This window comes from Quercus suber, unplaced genomic scaffold, assembly GCF_002906115.3.
Source record: "Quercus suber isolate HL8 unplaced genomic scaffold, Cork oak 2.0 scaffold_391, whole genome shotgun sequence".
Lineage (NCBI taxonomy): Eukaryota > Viridiplantae > Streptophyta > Magnoliopsida > Fagales > Fagaceae > Quercus > Quercus suber.
In genome coordinates this window covers 605720-623444 of record NW_027069843.1, presented here as the reverse complement: position 1 = coordinate 623444, position 17725 = coordinate 605720, and the positions used below count along the sequence as shown (strand labels likewise).

The 17725-nt window shown below is 32.0% G+C and overlaps 1 protein-coding gene across 1 annotated transcript; it reads left to right on the top strand.

Moving 5' to 3' along the window:
- Positions 1–13580: 13580 nt before the first annotated feature.
- LOC111992693 (calcium/calmodulin-regulated receptor-like kinase 1) lies at positions 13581–15346 on the top strand. Its single transcript, XM_024024556.2, has 2 exons — positions 13581–14195; positions 14669–15346. Exons 1-2 carry the CDS (start codon positions 13748–13750, stop codon positions 15328–15330), a joined length of 1110 nt encoding a protein of 369 aa, XP_023880324.2. The 5' UTR covers positions 13581–13747; the 3' UTR covers positions 15331–15346.
- The last annotated feature ends 2379 nt before the right edge of the window (positions 15347–17725 follow it).

The following is a 17725-nucleotide window of genomic DNA, read 5'->3' as shown; positions in this document are numbered from 1 at the left end:
GTCTTCTCGGCTATATATTCCAAGCCTTTAGTTGACTCCTCCTTCTCATGGCTCTCCTCTCCACCTTCAGCATTTCCTCTCACAGTATGTTTTTTTCTTTTCTAATCTCTATATGAATTTTATTTTGCCTTCACTTTTATGCACACCCATTTGGGTTCTAGGACGATTGGAGGGTTAATCTCGTTTGCATTTTACTTGGGCTGTGATGGGTTTTCCATATTATTATGTTTTTGTTTGTTAAATTTTTGCTGATTTGGTTGGTATAAACTAAACCCATTTGAGTTTTTGTTGGGAGTGTTAAGGAGAGAACTCTTTTTAGAACGTCAATGTTGTGTACATTTCAAGTAGGAACTATGGAATCAAGTTTGGTGCTTGTTTGTGTTTTGGCTTTTTATGTCATTACTTACCAATCTCTATGTATATCTATTTTGCTTTCACTTTTATGCACACCCATTTGGGTTTTAGGACGACTGGAGGGTTAATCTCGTTTATGTTTTATTTGGGCTGTGATAGGTTTTTCATATTATTAAGCTTTGCTAGTAAACATTTTTGCTGATTTGATTGGTAAGAACTAAACCCATTTGAGTTGTGGTTGGGGTAAAAGATTTCTCTTTAGAACTTATGCGTTTTGTGCATTTCAATAGGAACTATGATAATCGAGTTTCGTGCTTTGTTTGTGTTTTGTATCTATTTATGCACACTCATTTGGGTTTTAAGACGATTGTGGAGTTAATCTCGTTTATATTTTACTTGGGCTGATGGGTTTTTTCATTTTAAATTTTGTTGTTAAACAATTTTGCTGATTTGGTTGGTAAAAAAAAAAAAAAAACCCCATTTCAGTTCTGTATGTTTGGAGTGTTTGGGTAGAGAATTCTTTTTAGAACTTCAATGTTTTGTATATTTCAAGTAGGAACTATGAATCAAGTTTGGTGCTTGTTTGTATTTTGCACTTTTTATGTCATAACCTACCAATCTCTATTATGCTTTCATTTTTATGCTCACCCATTTAGGTTTAGGTTTTAGTGCAATTGTAAGGCTAATCTCATTTATATTTTGCTTGGGTAAAATGGGTTTTCCATATTAATAAGTTATGCTGTTAAACATTTTGCAGATTTGCTTGGTAAAACTAAACCCATTGAGTCGTGTGTTGGAGTGTTAGGGTAGAGATTTCTCTTTAGAGCCTTTTTAAAAATCTTCTACTTTTCAAGTGGGGACTATGATAATCAAGTTTGCTGCTTGTTTGTCTTTTGTACTCCTCTCCCAGACCCCATAAAAGTGGGAGCTTTCTGTACTGGGTACATTTTTTTACCTAGAAAGGTCAATTGTTGTTGGATATTTCTAACTGATCTAATTATTTAGAATTAGAATTATTTCAAATTAGAATCTATCTAGAAATAGAATAAATAAGTAAAATTAGAATGTGTAGAATATGATTCTAATCTAATTAGATTCCATTTCTAATATTAATTGGTATGTTCCTCCTCCCTTCTTCCAAGAGTAACTAGGACTGACTCAGTCACGATTTCAGCTCTAACTGTATAAGTCATTTTGTGACTTTTTTTTTTTTTTTTTTTAAATCAAGATTCCACTTACTCCTACAAAAAAAAAAAAAAATTCATTTACTAGTAGATTCTAAGTAGCTAAACTGGTAAAGTTTCTTATCGTCAAATATGAGATTTGGGATTGAAACTCTACCTACACCAAAAACCAGTTAGTATATTTAGGCCGATAATGAAAAGTATTTATTATGGAATAAACACCATAAGTTGAAATTATATTGTATTTATATATAAAATAAAATAAAAACTAACTATTTATATGAAAGGGTTTGTTAATAGTTAGATAATGACCACTACACACCCTTGGTTCGATGGTCACTCTACAAATATAAGTGTTTGTGGAGTGTGGGGGGCAAGAGCTGAGGTTCAAGTCTCCAGGAAGAAGTTTTACACACATACATACTTAGTGTTGGAGCATTTTAATATTAAGTAATTAAAATGAATAAATGTTATAACATAAATGTAAAGATGTGGAAGATGAGGAGTTAGTGAAAAATGTTTAATCTCACATTGAAAAGGAGAGAAACTATTTTATTATTTTTAATTGTGATGATTAATGGGCTAAAATGTATTGACTCAGATATTAGACTAAATACGTGCGCAAAGGAGAGGTGAAGAGTGAATGTATCAAAATTGGAAATGAGTGAAGAGCCATTAACCCACTTAATGGACTATCCGTTTGGGCCTTTTCATTCCTTAGAAACTCCTTATCTCACCATTAATTGTGTAACTCTAGCCCATCAGATTAATATCTACCAATTAAACTTGTAACACCCACTTAATCAGAATAATGGACCTAATTAATCAGAATAAATTGGGTAGTAATTTCATGAGGTCCATTGAGCCTATAAATAGACTCATACAGATCCAATCCATGTAATTGCAATACACACAAAGAAAAAATAGAGAGATTCTTGGTAAGGAAGGGTGTTCTTTCTGGTAGAGTTTTGGGCTTGAACACTTTGTGCAGAGGTTGTTCTACCCATACAACACTTGTTGGGCTGTTGTATTCTGGGGGAGACAAGTCAGAGAATGTCTGCACCGGTTACAAAGTTTAGCCAACAAAGAGCTTGAATCTCCTTAAAGAGAGCGAGTGCCGCGCCTCAATCCAAATAGTGTTGTGTAATTTCTCTCTTTACGTTAATAATATTCAGAAGTATTTTCAATTTCTATTTGTATTATTTCCATTATTATTGTGATTGCACCAACAATTTTAAAGAGATTTAACACATGGAATCTACACAAGAGAAACCAAATGAGCCTGTTGGAGATCTTAACAAGCCCTTTCGCTTTAAGGGAGCCCACTTCAAGAGGTGGAAAGGAAAGGTCATCTTCTACTTGAGCCTTCTCAAAGTCTCCTACATCTTCACTGACAAGAATCCATCAAAAGCTCCTATTGATGAGATGAGTGATGAAGAATATATTCTCCATCAAGAAAAAATAGATAAGTATACAAAAAATGAATATAATTGTCGCTCTTATCTATTGAATTGTCTTGCCGATCATTTATATAATTATTATGATACAACTTACAATTCTGCTAAGAAAATTTGGAAAGCTTTACAAAGCAAGTATGATACCAAGGAGGCAGGTGCAAAGAACTATGCTGCTAGCAGATTTTTCCGTTACCAAATGGTAGATGAAAAATCGGTGGTGGATCAAGCACAAGACTTCCAAATGATCGTTGCAGAATTGAGATCTGAAGGCATAAAGATTAGAGACAATTTGGTGGCAGCTGGCATAATTGACAAACTACCACAATCTTGGAGGGATTTCCAAAAGACTTTGCGGCACAAACAAAAGGAGACATCCTTGGAGACTTTGATCACACACATCCGTGTGGAGGAGGAGGCTAGAGGACAAGATGCACTCATGACACAAGAGAGCAATGGTAATTCCACTACAAATGTAAACCTTATTTCAGCCAATAATCATATGCCCAAAAATCATTTTCCTAGAAATAGTCAATTGAAGCCTAAAAAGAGAGCCTTTAAAAATAATAATAGACCTCAAGGAAGGGGAAACCCGAATAAAAATTACAATAAGAACTAAGGACCCATTTCACAAGATCAATTTAATAGATCCCGTTTTGTCTGTGGCAAGAGTGGGCACATTGCTCGATTTTGCAAATTTCGGAAATGTGAATCTGTCTCGCAGGCTAACGTAACCGAAGAGCTTTTAGTGGCTATGATTACAGACATCAATATCATGCAATATGTTGAAGGGTGGTGAGCAAATTCTAGTGCTAATAGGCACGTCTGCTATGACAAAAATTGGTTCAAGTTGTACACTCCTTTTGAAGAAGAAAAAACTATTATACTTGATGACTCTAGGAAAACCAAGGTTCTTGGGAGTGGTGAGGCTGAATTGAAATTCACTTCTGGATGCGTGCTAACATTGAAAGATATTCTTTACACTCTGTCCATGAAGAAGAATTTGATATCAAGTTTTTTTGCTTAACAAGGCTGGCTTCAAGCAAACTATGAAATCTGATAATTATGTAATAACTAAAAAAGGATTATTTGTGGGCAAGGGTTATGCTTGTGATGGAATGTTTAAATTGAATGTTGAGAATAATAAAACATTTACAAATTCAGTTTATATGCTTTCTTCTATTAATTTTTGGCATGCTCGTTTGTGTCATATAAATAGTAGATATGTGAGAATTATGAGTAGTTTAGGATTAATTCCAAGACTGTCAAAAGATTTTGAAAAATGTGAAACTTGTAGTCAAGCTAAGATTACAAAAAGGCCTCATAAAAATGTTGTAAGAAATATCGAATTGCTTGAGTTAATTCACTCCGATTTATGTGAATTTGAGGGAATTTTAACTCGTGGAGGAAATAAATATATTATCACTTTTATTGATGATTTCTCAAAATATACAACTATTTATTTGTTGTAAAATAAAAGTGATGCTTTTGAAAAATTTCAATATTTTTTAAAAGAAGTTGAAAATCAATTCGAGAGAAAAATAAAAAGAATAAGAAGTGATAGAGGCCGTGAGTATGAATCAAGTGCATTCAACTCATTTGTTCAGTCTTTGGGAATCATCCATGAAACTACTGTACCATATTCACCTACTTCTAATGGTGTGGCTAAAAGAAAAAATAGAACTTCAATTGAGTTAACAAATGTCATGTTAATTGAATATGGTGTACCTTTACATTTTTGGGGTGAAGCTATTTTAACTGCATGTCATGTTTTGAATAGAGTGCCACATAAAAAGTCACACACCACACCTTTTGATATGCGGAAAGGACATAAGCCAAATTTGGGATATTTGAGAGTATGGGGTTGTCTTGCTTATGTAAGGCTTACTGACCCTAAAATGCCTAAATTAGGAATAAGAGCTACTACCTGTGCTTTTCTTGGTTATGCGATTAATAGTGCAACCTATAGATTTTTTTGATCTTGAAAACAAAATAATTTTTGAATCTGATTATGCAATTTTTCATGAAGAAAAATTTCCTTTTAAATTGAAAAATAGTGGGGGTGAAGAAAATATTTTGTCACAACCTAGTTCTTCTACTTCACATTTACAAAATCAAGAAAATTTTGAAGTGGAACCTAGAAGGAGTAAAAAAGCTAGAGTTGAAAAGGATTTTGGTCCTGATTATTATGTTTTTAACATTGAGGAAAATCTCCAAAATTTAAAAGAGGTTTTAACATCATCTGATACTATATTTTGGAAAGACACTATAAATGATGAGATGGAATCTCTAATTTCTAATAGAACTTGGGAATTAGTAGATCTTCCACCGGGTTGTAAGACCATAGGTTGTAAATGGGTCCTTAGAAAAAAGTTGAAACCGGATAGGTCAATAGATAAGTTTAAAGCTAAACTTGTTGCAAAAGGTTTTAAACAAAAAACTGATCTTGATTTCTTTGATACTTTTTCTCCAGTAACAAGAATTGCATCTATTAGATTGTTAATTGCTATTGCTGCAATTTTTGATTTGAAAATTCATCAAATGGATGTAAAAACTGCTTTTTTAAATGGGGACCTAGAGGAAGAGATTTATATGGATCAACCCGAAGGCTTCGTAGAGCTTGGAGAAGAAAGCAAGGTATGTAAGCTAACTAAATCCCTATATGGCTTAAAACAAGCACCTAAACAGTGGCATGAAAAGTTTGATTCTTGCATGATTGAGAATGGTTATAAATCAAATGAATATGATAAATGTATTTATTCTAAATCATGGAATAATTTACATGTTATTATTAGCCTCTACGTGGATGATATGTTGATTTTTGGCTCAAATATGCATGTTATAAATAAGACAAAAAATATGCTTAAAAGTCATTTTGATATGAAAGATCTTGGTGAGGCTAATTTTATTTTGGACATGAAAATTACAAAAACATGTGATGGAATATATCTTGATCAATCACATTATGTTGAGAAAATATTGAGAAAATATAATTTTCATAATCACAAAAGTGTAGCTACTCCTTTTGATTCTAGTGTTCATTTATTTCTTGTGAATAATGGTGATGAGATTTTTAATCAAAAGGATTATGCTAGTATCATTGGCAGTTTGCGTTTTGCTACTGATTGTACTAGGCCTGACATTGCATATGCAGTAGGAGTACTTAGCAGATTTACTAGCAAGCCTAGTAAAGATCATTGGTTAGCTATTGAGCGAGTCATGAGATATTTAATTGGTACAAAAAACTATGGCTTATTTTATAAAAAGTACCCTGTTGTGATTGAAGGTTTTAGTGATGCCGATTGGAATACTTTGTCAGGTGATTCTCTCTCTACCACTGGTTATATTTTTACCTTAGGTAGTGGTGCTATTTGTTGGAAATCTAAAAAGCAAACAATAATTGCTAATTCAACAATGGAAGCTGAATTAATAGCATTAGCTTCAGCTAGTGAAGAGGCAAATTGGCTTAGAGATTTGGTATCTGAAATTCCACTTTGGGAAAAGTCAATTCCACCTATATTAGTTCATTGTGATAGCACTGCCGTAATTGGTAGAGTTAAAAACTGTTACTACAATGGTAAATCCAGACCTATAAGAAGAAAGCACAGTATCGTGCGATCTTATTTGAGTGGTGGCATCATAACTATAGATTATATTAAATCTAATGATAATCTTGCAGATCCATTTATCAAGGCCTTGGCAAAAGATAGAGTTTGGAATACATCGAGGGGGATGGGACTTAAGTCCATAGAATCATGAGTCATGTATGATGATACCCAACCCAAGGACCAGAGATCCTGAGAATTAGGTTCAATGGGAAAAACGAATCATACAATGGTCGTAAGAAATGCACAATTTATTTATTTTTAATTATTTATGTTGTAAATAATTTTTTAATTGCTCATCCCTATGATGTAAATACATTTATCCTGTAATGTGGAGAGGATGAGTTAAAAAACTCTTAATGAAATTTGTAGCTCATATGAGTGGGGTGTTAGAATTACAAGAGCACCCTTGACAAAATTTCACCTATGTGAGTGTAGGGGTGGGGCTGCTTCCTATGAGATTTGGACTTAATTTCAAATACACTCATAAAACCGGGATCAGCACACGGCCGTAAAGTGCTGGCTATAAAAGCTCATGTCAACACTTAGGTTATTATGTGTAAGCAGTGACGCTTAATTTCCCTAAAACAATCCTAGTTCAAGTTGGAGACCACTACGACTCTGGAGTTGAGATCGCTGTTTTACCAAGTGAAGGTTTAATGTAGAGCACACCTTCATGATGCATAGTGACCCGTCTTTGCCTAGTAATCTCTCTTTAACTAAAAATTTTAATATTAAAATGAGTGAGGGATTGTTAGAGTATTTTAATATTAAGTAATTAAAATGAATAAATGTTATAATATAAATGTAAAGATGTGGAAGATGAGGAGTTAGTGAAAAATGTTTAATCCCACATTGAAAAGGAGAGAGACTATTTTATTCATTTTAATTGTGGTGATTAATGAGCTAAAATGTATTGACTTAGATATTGGGCTAGATACGTGTGCAAGAAGGAGGTGAAGAGTGGAGATATCAAAATTGGAAATGAATCAGCCTCTTTGATCCTCCTACTTGACAGCCCATTTAGAGTAATTACCATATTCTTTGGCGAGTAAATGGCCCGAATTAATACTCCATTTTTATTATAGACAATGAAGAGCCATTAACCCACTTAATGGACTATCCATTTGGGCATTTTCATTCCTCAGAAACTCCTTATCTCACCATTAATTGTGTAACTCTAGCCCATCAGATTAATATCTAGCAATTAAACTTGTAACACTCACTTAATCAGAATAATGGACCTAATTAATCAGAATAAATTGGGTAGTAATTTCATGAAGCCCATTGAGCCTATAAATAGACTCATACAGATTCAATCCATCTAATTACAATACACACAAAGAAAAAATAGAGAGATTCTTGGTAAGGAAGGGTGTTCTTTCTGGTGGAGTTTTGGGTTTAAACACTTTGTGCAGAGGTTGTTCTAGCTATACGACACTTGTTGAGCTGTTGTATATTGGGGGAGACAAGTCAGAGAAGGTCTACACCGGTTACAAAGTTTAGCCGCTTGAATCTCCTTAAAGAGAGCGAGTGCCGCGTCTCAGTCCAAATAGTGTTGTGTAATTTCTCTCTTTACATTAATAATATTCAGAAGTATTTTCAGTTTCTCTTTGTGTTATTTCCATTATTATTGTGATTGCACCAACACTTAGATTAGGGTATAGTAGAAATTCTATCTTGTATAAACAAAAAAAATAGTTAGATAATGAAAAGTAATTATTATGGAATTAATATCATAAGTTAAAATTATATTGTATCTATATATCAAATAAATAAATAAAAACTATTTATACGAAAGGGGTTGTTAATAGTTAGACTAATCTCGGGAGTAACTAATGTGAATTCTAGTTCAACTTTGCTTTGGTAAATTTATTTTTTCTTCTTTTCAAGACCTTTTGTTGTTGTGCTTGCAATTCTTGGACGTATATAGTTATTTGTAACTATTGGGTAGTTTGCTTTCTTTATAAGTTAAAAAGTTATTTCATTAATTTCTGACCAAGTCAGGGTCTTACTTACCAACGACCAAACCAAAATAAGAGCACTAGCATCAACTATGTTAAGCCAAATGCAATTTTAACACATTAAAACCTACTTTATCTATTTTATTATAGTTTTTAATAATACACCTTATATCACATTTTCTATTTTAACATTCATCACATTAAAATAATATAACCAATCCATTAAAATAATATAAATAACCCAATAAAAATATGCATTCATTTAAAGCCTTGTCTCTTTACATCTGAACTTTAAAACCTTCTCTCTCTCTCTCTCTCTCTTCAATCCCAAGGAAAAAAACACCACCACCATTGCAAGAATGAAAAAAAGAAGAAGCATACTTGTTCTTTATCACCCTAGGCCAAACTCAACCAATAACCACTAAACCCAACCACCGTGATCAACACTAGATCAAGCGAAACCCAAAATCAACCCAAGCTTCACATTCACAATGACCACAACCCAATTGAGAGAGAGAGAGAGAGAGAGTCATCACCGTCAATTAACCAAAAGTAAAGCTTTGGATCTAAGATAAAAAACAAAAAAACAACTGCTAGAGATACTGAGAGATCAGAAGGGAGAAGAAGGGGAACATAAAAAGGGGAGAGAGAGAGAGAGAGAGAGAGCAATACCCAAGCTTTCAAATAAGAGAGGTAGAGAAGAGAAGAAGAGGAGAAAAATGAGAGATCAAAGATTGATGGATGAGAGAAGAGATAAAAGACGAGAGAGACCAAATGGGTGAGGGAGAAGAGAATGAATATTTTATTATTAGGAGAGAGAGAAAGTTGAATAGAAAAAACCCAAATATTAACATTTTATATTGTATCTTTCTATTGATAGAAGGGTATTAAAGCTCACTCAAAAAAAAAAAAATTTTTTTGGGCGTTTGTCACACTTAATGGAGCATGGTTTTTAGTGTTTGGTGTGCTAAATGCTAAAAATTTAGCATTTACACAACTAATGTTAGTGCTCTAACTCTTTAGCTTATTCTCTACTTAAACAATCCCATTAGACCTTAGTTTTTATCCTACATAGATTGCTCATCTCGCTCAAGTAAGAAAAAATCATTTTTGTTATTTCTCCATCTTCAAAGGAAAGACTTTTATTTTTTTATTTTTGATAATCTACAATGTATTAAACTAGGAAACAGAAACAAAGGGAAAATCTTCCTTACAAATGGTAGTCAATGTCAGGGGAAGATTGTCCTTATTGAAAAAGCAGGATTTTGGTGTGCTAAATGCTAAAAATTTAGCATTTACACAACTAATGTTAGTGCTCTAACTCTTTAGCTTATTCTCTACTTAAACAATCCCATTAGACCTTAGTTTTTATCCTACATAGATTGCTCATCTCGCTCAAGTAAGAAAAAATCATTTTTGTTATTTCTCCATCTTCAAAGGAAAGACTTTTATTTTTTTATTTTTGATAATCTACAATGTATTAAACTAGGAAACAGAAACAAAGGGAAAATCTTCCTTACAAATGGTAGTCAATGTCAGGGGAAGATTGTCCTTATTGAAAAAGCAGGAATATAAAGACTAGAGGTATTCGCGGTGCAGTTTTGGGTCCTTTTTAGCACCGTATTTTGCGGTGCGATTTAACTAAAACCATAATTACACCGCACCTTGTTTTTACAGTCACATGTGCGATGTGGTGCGATTTAGAGTTTAGTCAAAACCATAACCGCACCGCACCTCATTTTTACAGTTACATGTGCGATACTATGTATAAGATACGATCTGAAGTCGGTATATTTTTCAAATTTTAGGCTTTTCCTACTCAACCCAAAACTAATTTTTTCCTTTTTTTGGGCCAAATTTTAAATTATTGAGCTAATTTTTCTGTATTTTGGGTTGGCTTTTATAGTCAACACTTGCTAGGGTTATTTATTTATTTTTTTTTTGGAAAACTAGGGTTATTAAACTATTAATAATATATTTAATATTAAAAATAAATAAATATATTAATATATAGAGAGGGTGCGGTGCGATATGATTTGTGCGGTTTTCTTATTATAAAACCATAAACCACACTGCACCATGCGGTGCGGTGAACTATTACTTGTGGTGCAGTGCGGTTATGCTATTTTGTTGGCAGTTTTGGTGTCACATATAGAGTTAGGCTAGCCATTTAACATATGAATATCTATTTTACTATAATAGTTACTTAGTACTTATTTGCTAAAGGTAATATCAACTCATTAAAAACTTCTAAGAATGATAACGAATATCATCATCTTTCAACAATAAGCAACTAAGTTTTGCTAAGATATTGTTACAATATTTAACTTTTCATAATGAATGATGTCATATGCTACAATTGAAACTTTTCATCAAATACCTTCAACCATACACAATGAAAATTTTTTCATTCATACTTTCTTCTCTGTCATTCTACATGACTCTAGGTGCAATGTTTAGCTTACATAGTTTTTAATGAACACCCATTTAAGGCAAGAAAAGAAAAGAAAAGAAAAAAGATAACAAAAGGCATGTGTCACCAAATATAAATTATAAGTTTCGAAGATTTAAACCTAGAAAATCAATTTTCTTTAGGTAATAAATAAAACACCTTATATCACCATTCTAACTTTCTAAACATTACTACCATCTAAAACTCAAAATAAGTGAAGAAATAAAATTTTGAAATGTTAAAATTTAGTGGGAATATTTTAGACATTACACAATGTAATATTTAAAAATCATAAGTTTTCATTAGGGTTTAACTAAGAGAATAACAATATGACATATTAGCTCATTTCCAAAATATTAAGGGGAGAATTGCTTGATTTTAAAGTTTAAGTAAGAATTGTGAACTACCCCAAAATAAAGAATAAAAAGTGATTTTATCTTAAGTTTTGATTTTGTGTGTGTGTGTAAAATTATGTATTTTTACTTAAAATGGTGCATAAAAATAAAAATATAATTAAAAAATACAAAAAGTAAATCCAAAAAAACTATATGTAAAACAGTAAATTTTGGCTCAACAAAGTTAACTAAACTAAAAAAAAATTTCTAGAAACATAGCATAATGGTACAACATATTCGTAATACCTTTATAATTTTGCTATATTTTATTTTGACTCATAAAGAATTGACACTTTAGTAGTTGTGAAAATATTATGACGATAATAAAATGTCTTAATATTTTTCACAAGAGAAATTTTATTTCTATAACAATTTCATAATAGATTATAAAGTAGTAGGTTGTTACGAGTTGTTATTAGTGGGCAAAAAGCAGAGACGGAGCCATTGTTGGACTAGGGGGGGCGATGGCCCCCCTATTTTAAAAAAAAAAAAAAAAAACTATATATGTGTGTACTAATTTTAGCAATTTTATATTTATAAAATTACATTTACTTCCCTTAAACTATATCATTGATTCTTTTAAGAGTAATGTTATACTCACAAACTTTTTTACAAACTATTTTGGTAGCAAATTCTTATTATATGGGCTCACTACTTACATCATTTTTTTTTTACCTACTAATAACTACTTATTACCTCAACGATTTTTAAATAAGTTTGTAACTCTAGCATTTTCTTCATTTTAGTGACCATAAAAAAATTTATAGATCTAAAATCTAAAACAAAATATACAAACCAAAAAAAAATTAGCTCAACAACAAAAATTACCAATAGTAAAACTAAAAAAAAAAAAAAATTAAGCTCAATCAACAAATTTTATTCAAAATATACAATCATACCCTTTAAAAAAATTCTAAACAAAAATAATTTTGTTTTTATCCACAAAAAAAAAAAAAAAAAAAAACTCAGCAGTTAAGTAGTAGCAAAATCAGAAGTTGAAATCACCGCACACAGCCAACAATAAAACCGCCCCTTTTAACTCAAAGTTCTGACTCTGTCCCTAGTAAAGAGTATTTTCATTGGTAAATTTAAATTAGAACCGGTAACAATTTACCACTTATGATTTGTTATGAAAGTATTATGAAAAATATTATACATGTCGTATTTTTTTTAACAATACCTTTATTTTTAGTTGTAATTGGTTTCAGTATGATATTTTATTATTTTATTTTAGCCTATAAGGAATTAACACTTCAACAATTGTGAAAATATTGTGACAATTTGTTGTATTGATATTTTATTTATTTAGAGTAATAACTCATATGTAGATAAAAAAATAAAAGATAAAAAGTGCGTTCAATATGCGATATTTCCAACAAAAAAAAAAAAAAAAAGGAAAAGGAACCCAGTGAAAGAGTGCGGATTGAATAAACCAAAATTATTGTTGCTTTGCGGATTGGCTCTTTTTATATATAGAGAAATTTGTTTCTGTCTTAAAGATCTTTTGCATCCTCAAAAAACATTTTAGCACTACACAAGAGTAATATTTAGGCAAAAATATAATTAATTTACACCGGTTAATTCATTTTAGTCTTTTACTTAAAGTTTGACATTTTAGTCCAGTTTCTTTACCCAAAAATCATTTTAGTCATTTAAGTTTGAAGTTGCTCATTTTAATTCGGTAACTTTACTTAAAAATCATATTAGTCATTTAAGGACTAAAGGACTAATATGTACAACTTCAAACTTAAATAACTAAAATGATTTATGAGTAAATTTATTGAACTAAAAATGACCAACTTTAAACTTAAATGACTAAAATAATTTTTGGGCAAATTTATTGGACTAAAAATGACCAACTTCAAACTTAAATTATTAAAATAATTTTTGGACAATTTTATCAAACTAAAAATGACCAATTTCAAATGTGAAGGATTAAAACGATTTTTGAGCAAAATTAGACTGTATAAATTGCATTTTGGCCTAATATTTATTATTTAAGAAATCTTGTATGGGTAATAATCCTATGACCTTGTGTTCTACTCTGTATTTGACAAGAAATGTACAAACGAAAACGTCAGAGTTAAGACCCTTTGATTATTCCCATGCATAAGAAAGTCTTTGGTAATTTCAAGCTTAGTCATGCTACGCTTCAAGTCAATGAATCTTCAAAGCATTTCTGTACACCAACATAATTTCCTTCTTTGATCCTTCTTAGCGCTTCCATTTCTAGCTCTCTCTTTCTCCCCTCACAAACAGGAGAATGGTATAGGGCATAAGTTGATATAAAGAAAAGAAAGGTACAAGAGCACAAGTAAAGGCAAATTAATAATAGCATCATGTGGCTCTTTGGTTTCTCCACCAGCCATCCAAGAAACCTATGGATAATTGGTGCTATTCTGCTGGTGGTTCTTCTAACCATGGTCTTAAAGAAGTGGGCAGTCTACGTAGAAGACCAAGAAAACAAATGGTCAGAAAGAGAAGGTGATCAGACACAACACCATGGAACTTCAAGGACTGCACGTAGTATGTGTTGCCCAGGTGTTATGAGGACATATGCGCTCCAAGAGTTGAAAAAGGCAACCGCGGATTTCAAGTTTCGTATCGGGGTCGGAGCCACTTCTTTCGTGTACCTTGCGGAGCTTGGAGACGGAAGATTTGGTGCAGTGAAGCGGGTGATGGAGGAGAGAGGTGGCAGCAGGAAGATGTTCTTGGATGAAGTCTCAGTTTTGCTAAGAATTTCTCATCCAAATTTGGTGGGCTTACTGGGCTTTTGCTTGGACAAAGGTAAGCCCAAATAAAGAACCATATCTTGCTCAGCCTATTTTCATTTTTAATTTTAGGGCCCAGCCCAGGAAAGTCACCTAACAGCTAAGCCTTCTGCATTTGTTAGAAAATATTTTTAACAGGCCTAGCTACATGCTTCATCTATATTAAGCCCGAGTATATTGGGCTTAAAGTCCTAATTGGGCCTTTCAAATGTTTTTTCATTGGGACCAATGTTCTTTGCATAAAATGGATCCATCATGCTTCTTGCTGCTTGTTTCAAAATCATAATTTTTTTTTTTTTAAATTTTTTAAAAAATTTTATGATCAAGTTTGAACTCAAATAAGAGTAAATTGGGCCTTGTCTGTTCACAATTTAAAGGGCCAATGCAAAAACTCTTCACCAAAATATGCTCACACATTTGTTGCCAAATGGTAATGTGGTCGCAATGACAAATCCTTTATGCAGCTAATTATAAGTTGTAATTAAGCAGGTGAACAACTTCTACTACTGGAGTACATCCCAAACAAGAGCCTTTTTGATAAAATGCACACATACCATGGCCAATTCTCAGGGATATTGACATGGTCTAACCGGTTGAACATTGCTCTAGACATTAATCGAGCCCTTGAGTACCTTCACTCACAAGCCGACCCACCTATCATTCACAGAGATGTCAAGTCCTCTAACATTCTCTTAGTTGACAATAACCATGCCAAGCTTGCTGACTTCGGCCTTTGCAAGTTGGGCTATGGCACAGAACATGGCTCACAAACTCCAACTAGTGTAAAAGGTTCATTTGGTTACATTGACACTACTTATCTCAGTACAGGCCTAGTTTCGCCTAAGAGTGATGTTTATAGTTTTGGGGTCTTATTGCTTGAGCTAATAACGGGCTTGAAATCCACACAAGGCTCATTGACACTTGTGGAATGGACCGAGGAGTGCCGGAAGAGCAATGATATTGAGGCCTTGGCTAGAATGTTGGATCCAAAACTAAATGGTGATGCAAATTTACAGCAACTACTATCTTTGATTAGTGTAGCCAACTCAGCATTACTTAAGAATTTAGAAGGGAGACCTGATATGAGCCAGATTGTGGATGTGATTTTGAGTTCTATAGAACCCCAACTCCAATTAGAGCTGCCAGTATAAAATTGTACAGAATGCAACGAAACATAAGTACAATTCCTTAAATGTTATATCTTAAAATTTTCAATCAAATTCAACTATATGGTTACATCGAAGTATTGAATAATATAGCACAAAATGTGTTATCTTTTTTCAAGAAAATACGCTGCCGTACAGTTGAATTTAATTGGACAAACTAAGGTACAACACTTAAGAAATTGTAAGTATGTTTTGTTCTTGTTAATACTTGCTAATAATGTCTTATTTGTAAATCTAATATTAGATTGATTATTTAAACTCATGGTAAATTTTTTTTTTTTTTTTTTTTACTTATTAATTGACCATTTTCCATTTTCTTTCTTAAATTATAAAATTCAGAAATTGTAGTTTTACATCATCACATGTTTTTTTTTTTTTTTTTTTGAGAAGCTCATCATCACATGTTTTAGATGATAAACTAGCTAGAATCCATTTTGCTGGCGTGCGTGGACTGGGTCTATCATAAAGGACAGTTATATCCATCTTCTTTTAGAGTCCCTTTCCGTGTGGAATTTCTGGCAATCAATTATCCCAAATGCAATACAAGTCCAAAGTTTATTCTTGTTTGAGCTCCTGTTATTTTCATCACATTGTCAAAGGAATTGTAATGAGTGGAAAATTCAATTCTTCGATCGCCACTTGTTTTTGGTTCTCTCATAGGGAACTAACAATTAATGATTCCCGTGGCAAAACCGTGTAGCCCCTCATTAGTTTTTTTAGAACCTCGTAGCCCCTCATTATTATTATTGGAAAAACAGAATTTATAATTTCCATCAATTTCTGATCTGTTTGTTGGATTTTTTTTTTTTTGGATCATGATTACGTGTTCTCCACCCATATTAGAAGGTTGTAGTCACGTTTTGAAAATTTTTTCTATAGTGGATTCAGAAAATTTGGACCATAAATTTTCATTAAATTAACCTAGCTATAGGGTTATAGCTAGTAGGTCAGAGTCTTTTGTTTTGAAAATCAGTAGGTCAGAGTCTGTGACAGACAATAGAAATTATTCTTAATTAATTGCTTAAACATGTATACTGTACAAGCAGACCCTTTCATCGTTCTTATTAATTAGACATCGAATTCACAAAATTAATTGGTATATACATTATTATATGTAGAAAGGTCAAATCAACTTGCTGGGATCCAATACCTTTGCACTTGATCCTAGGTTCAGCCCTAAATTTCCAATAGTATATGTTCATACATAAATACCCGATGTTCTTTCCTGGACCCTGCCCCGTGGATTGGATAGCATAGATGTAATTCATAAGCAAAAATACAAGAATTAAGTAATTGATAAGTTAGAATATAGGTTTCAAAAAATAAATAAATAAATAAATAAGAGGAAGAAGAAGAAGATAAGTTAAAATATAGAGAATGCTTAGCGGCATAAATAAAGTTTTCAAAAAAATGTTTTTCCCATTTTGGTTACTAGCTTATAAACCCTATATATGTAGGAGTGTAATACACACAAATAATATATTGTACATATTCGTCAAAAAAAAAAAAAAACATATTGTACATATTTATAATATTAGATAGAACTCATAGAAGGATAATAAATTCGAAATGAGTTATTTTATATTTTCTAAGTTTAGATACTTGAATTTGCATGTAAACATAATTGACATATAATTAGTATCATTGGAATGACACTTAACGTGAAATTGGAATATATTTAAAATATAGAGACACTGGACATCAAATAATAAGATAATTAGAATGACACTTGGCATAAACTTGGAGTACAATTAAAATCTAATTTGGATTTGTGATTGAGCTTAATCTTATCTCTTGCTTTTATATATTATATATAAAATAAGATTTGAAACACTTGAAGATTTTGGTCAAATTGAAAATGGTTTCAATTGGTTAAAGATAAAAGAAAATTAAAAAACCGTTGATGTAATTTATAAAGGTCCTAAAACATTTCTCTCAGCTAGCTTCTGCTTTTATATATTATACAAGGTAATATTTGAGACACTTGAATATTTTGGCCAAATTAAAAATGATTTTAATTGATTTAAAAAAATAAAATAAAAAACTTAAAACAGGTTGAGGTAATTTAGAATAGATGTAAAAAAGTTCTCTCAGCTTCTGCTTTTATGTATTATACAAGATAAGATTTAGGACACTTGAAGATTTTGGTCAAACTGAAAATGATTTCATTTGATCAGAGAAAACCTTAAAATGATTGATGTAATTCATAACAGACCTAAAACAATTTCAGTACATAGTCACCCTGTAATGGTCTACTAAAACATTTTCCTCAACCACCAGAGACAAACTTCCACACAACTGCCCCCTTTTACGACCCAACTGCCCCCAATCCACTGGATGCACACTCATCCTATAACCACCCACTCTATAACAAAACTTG

Coding starts and splice junctions, on each gene's coding strand:
- LOC111992693 (XM_024024556.2), top strand. CDS start 13,748: ATGTGGCTCTTTGGTTTCTCCACCAGCCATCCAAGAAACCTATGGATA. Junction 14,196..14,668: donor GGGCTTTTGCTTGGACAAAG/GTAAGCCCAAAT, acceptor GTAATTAAGCAG/GTGAACAACTTCTACTACTG.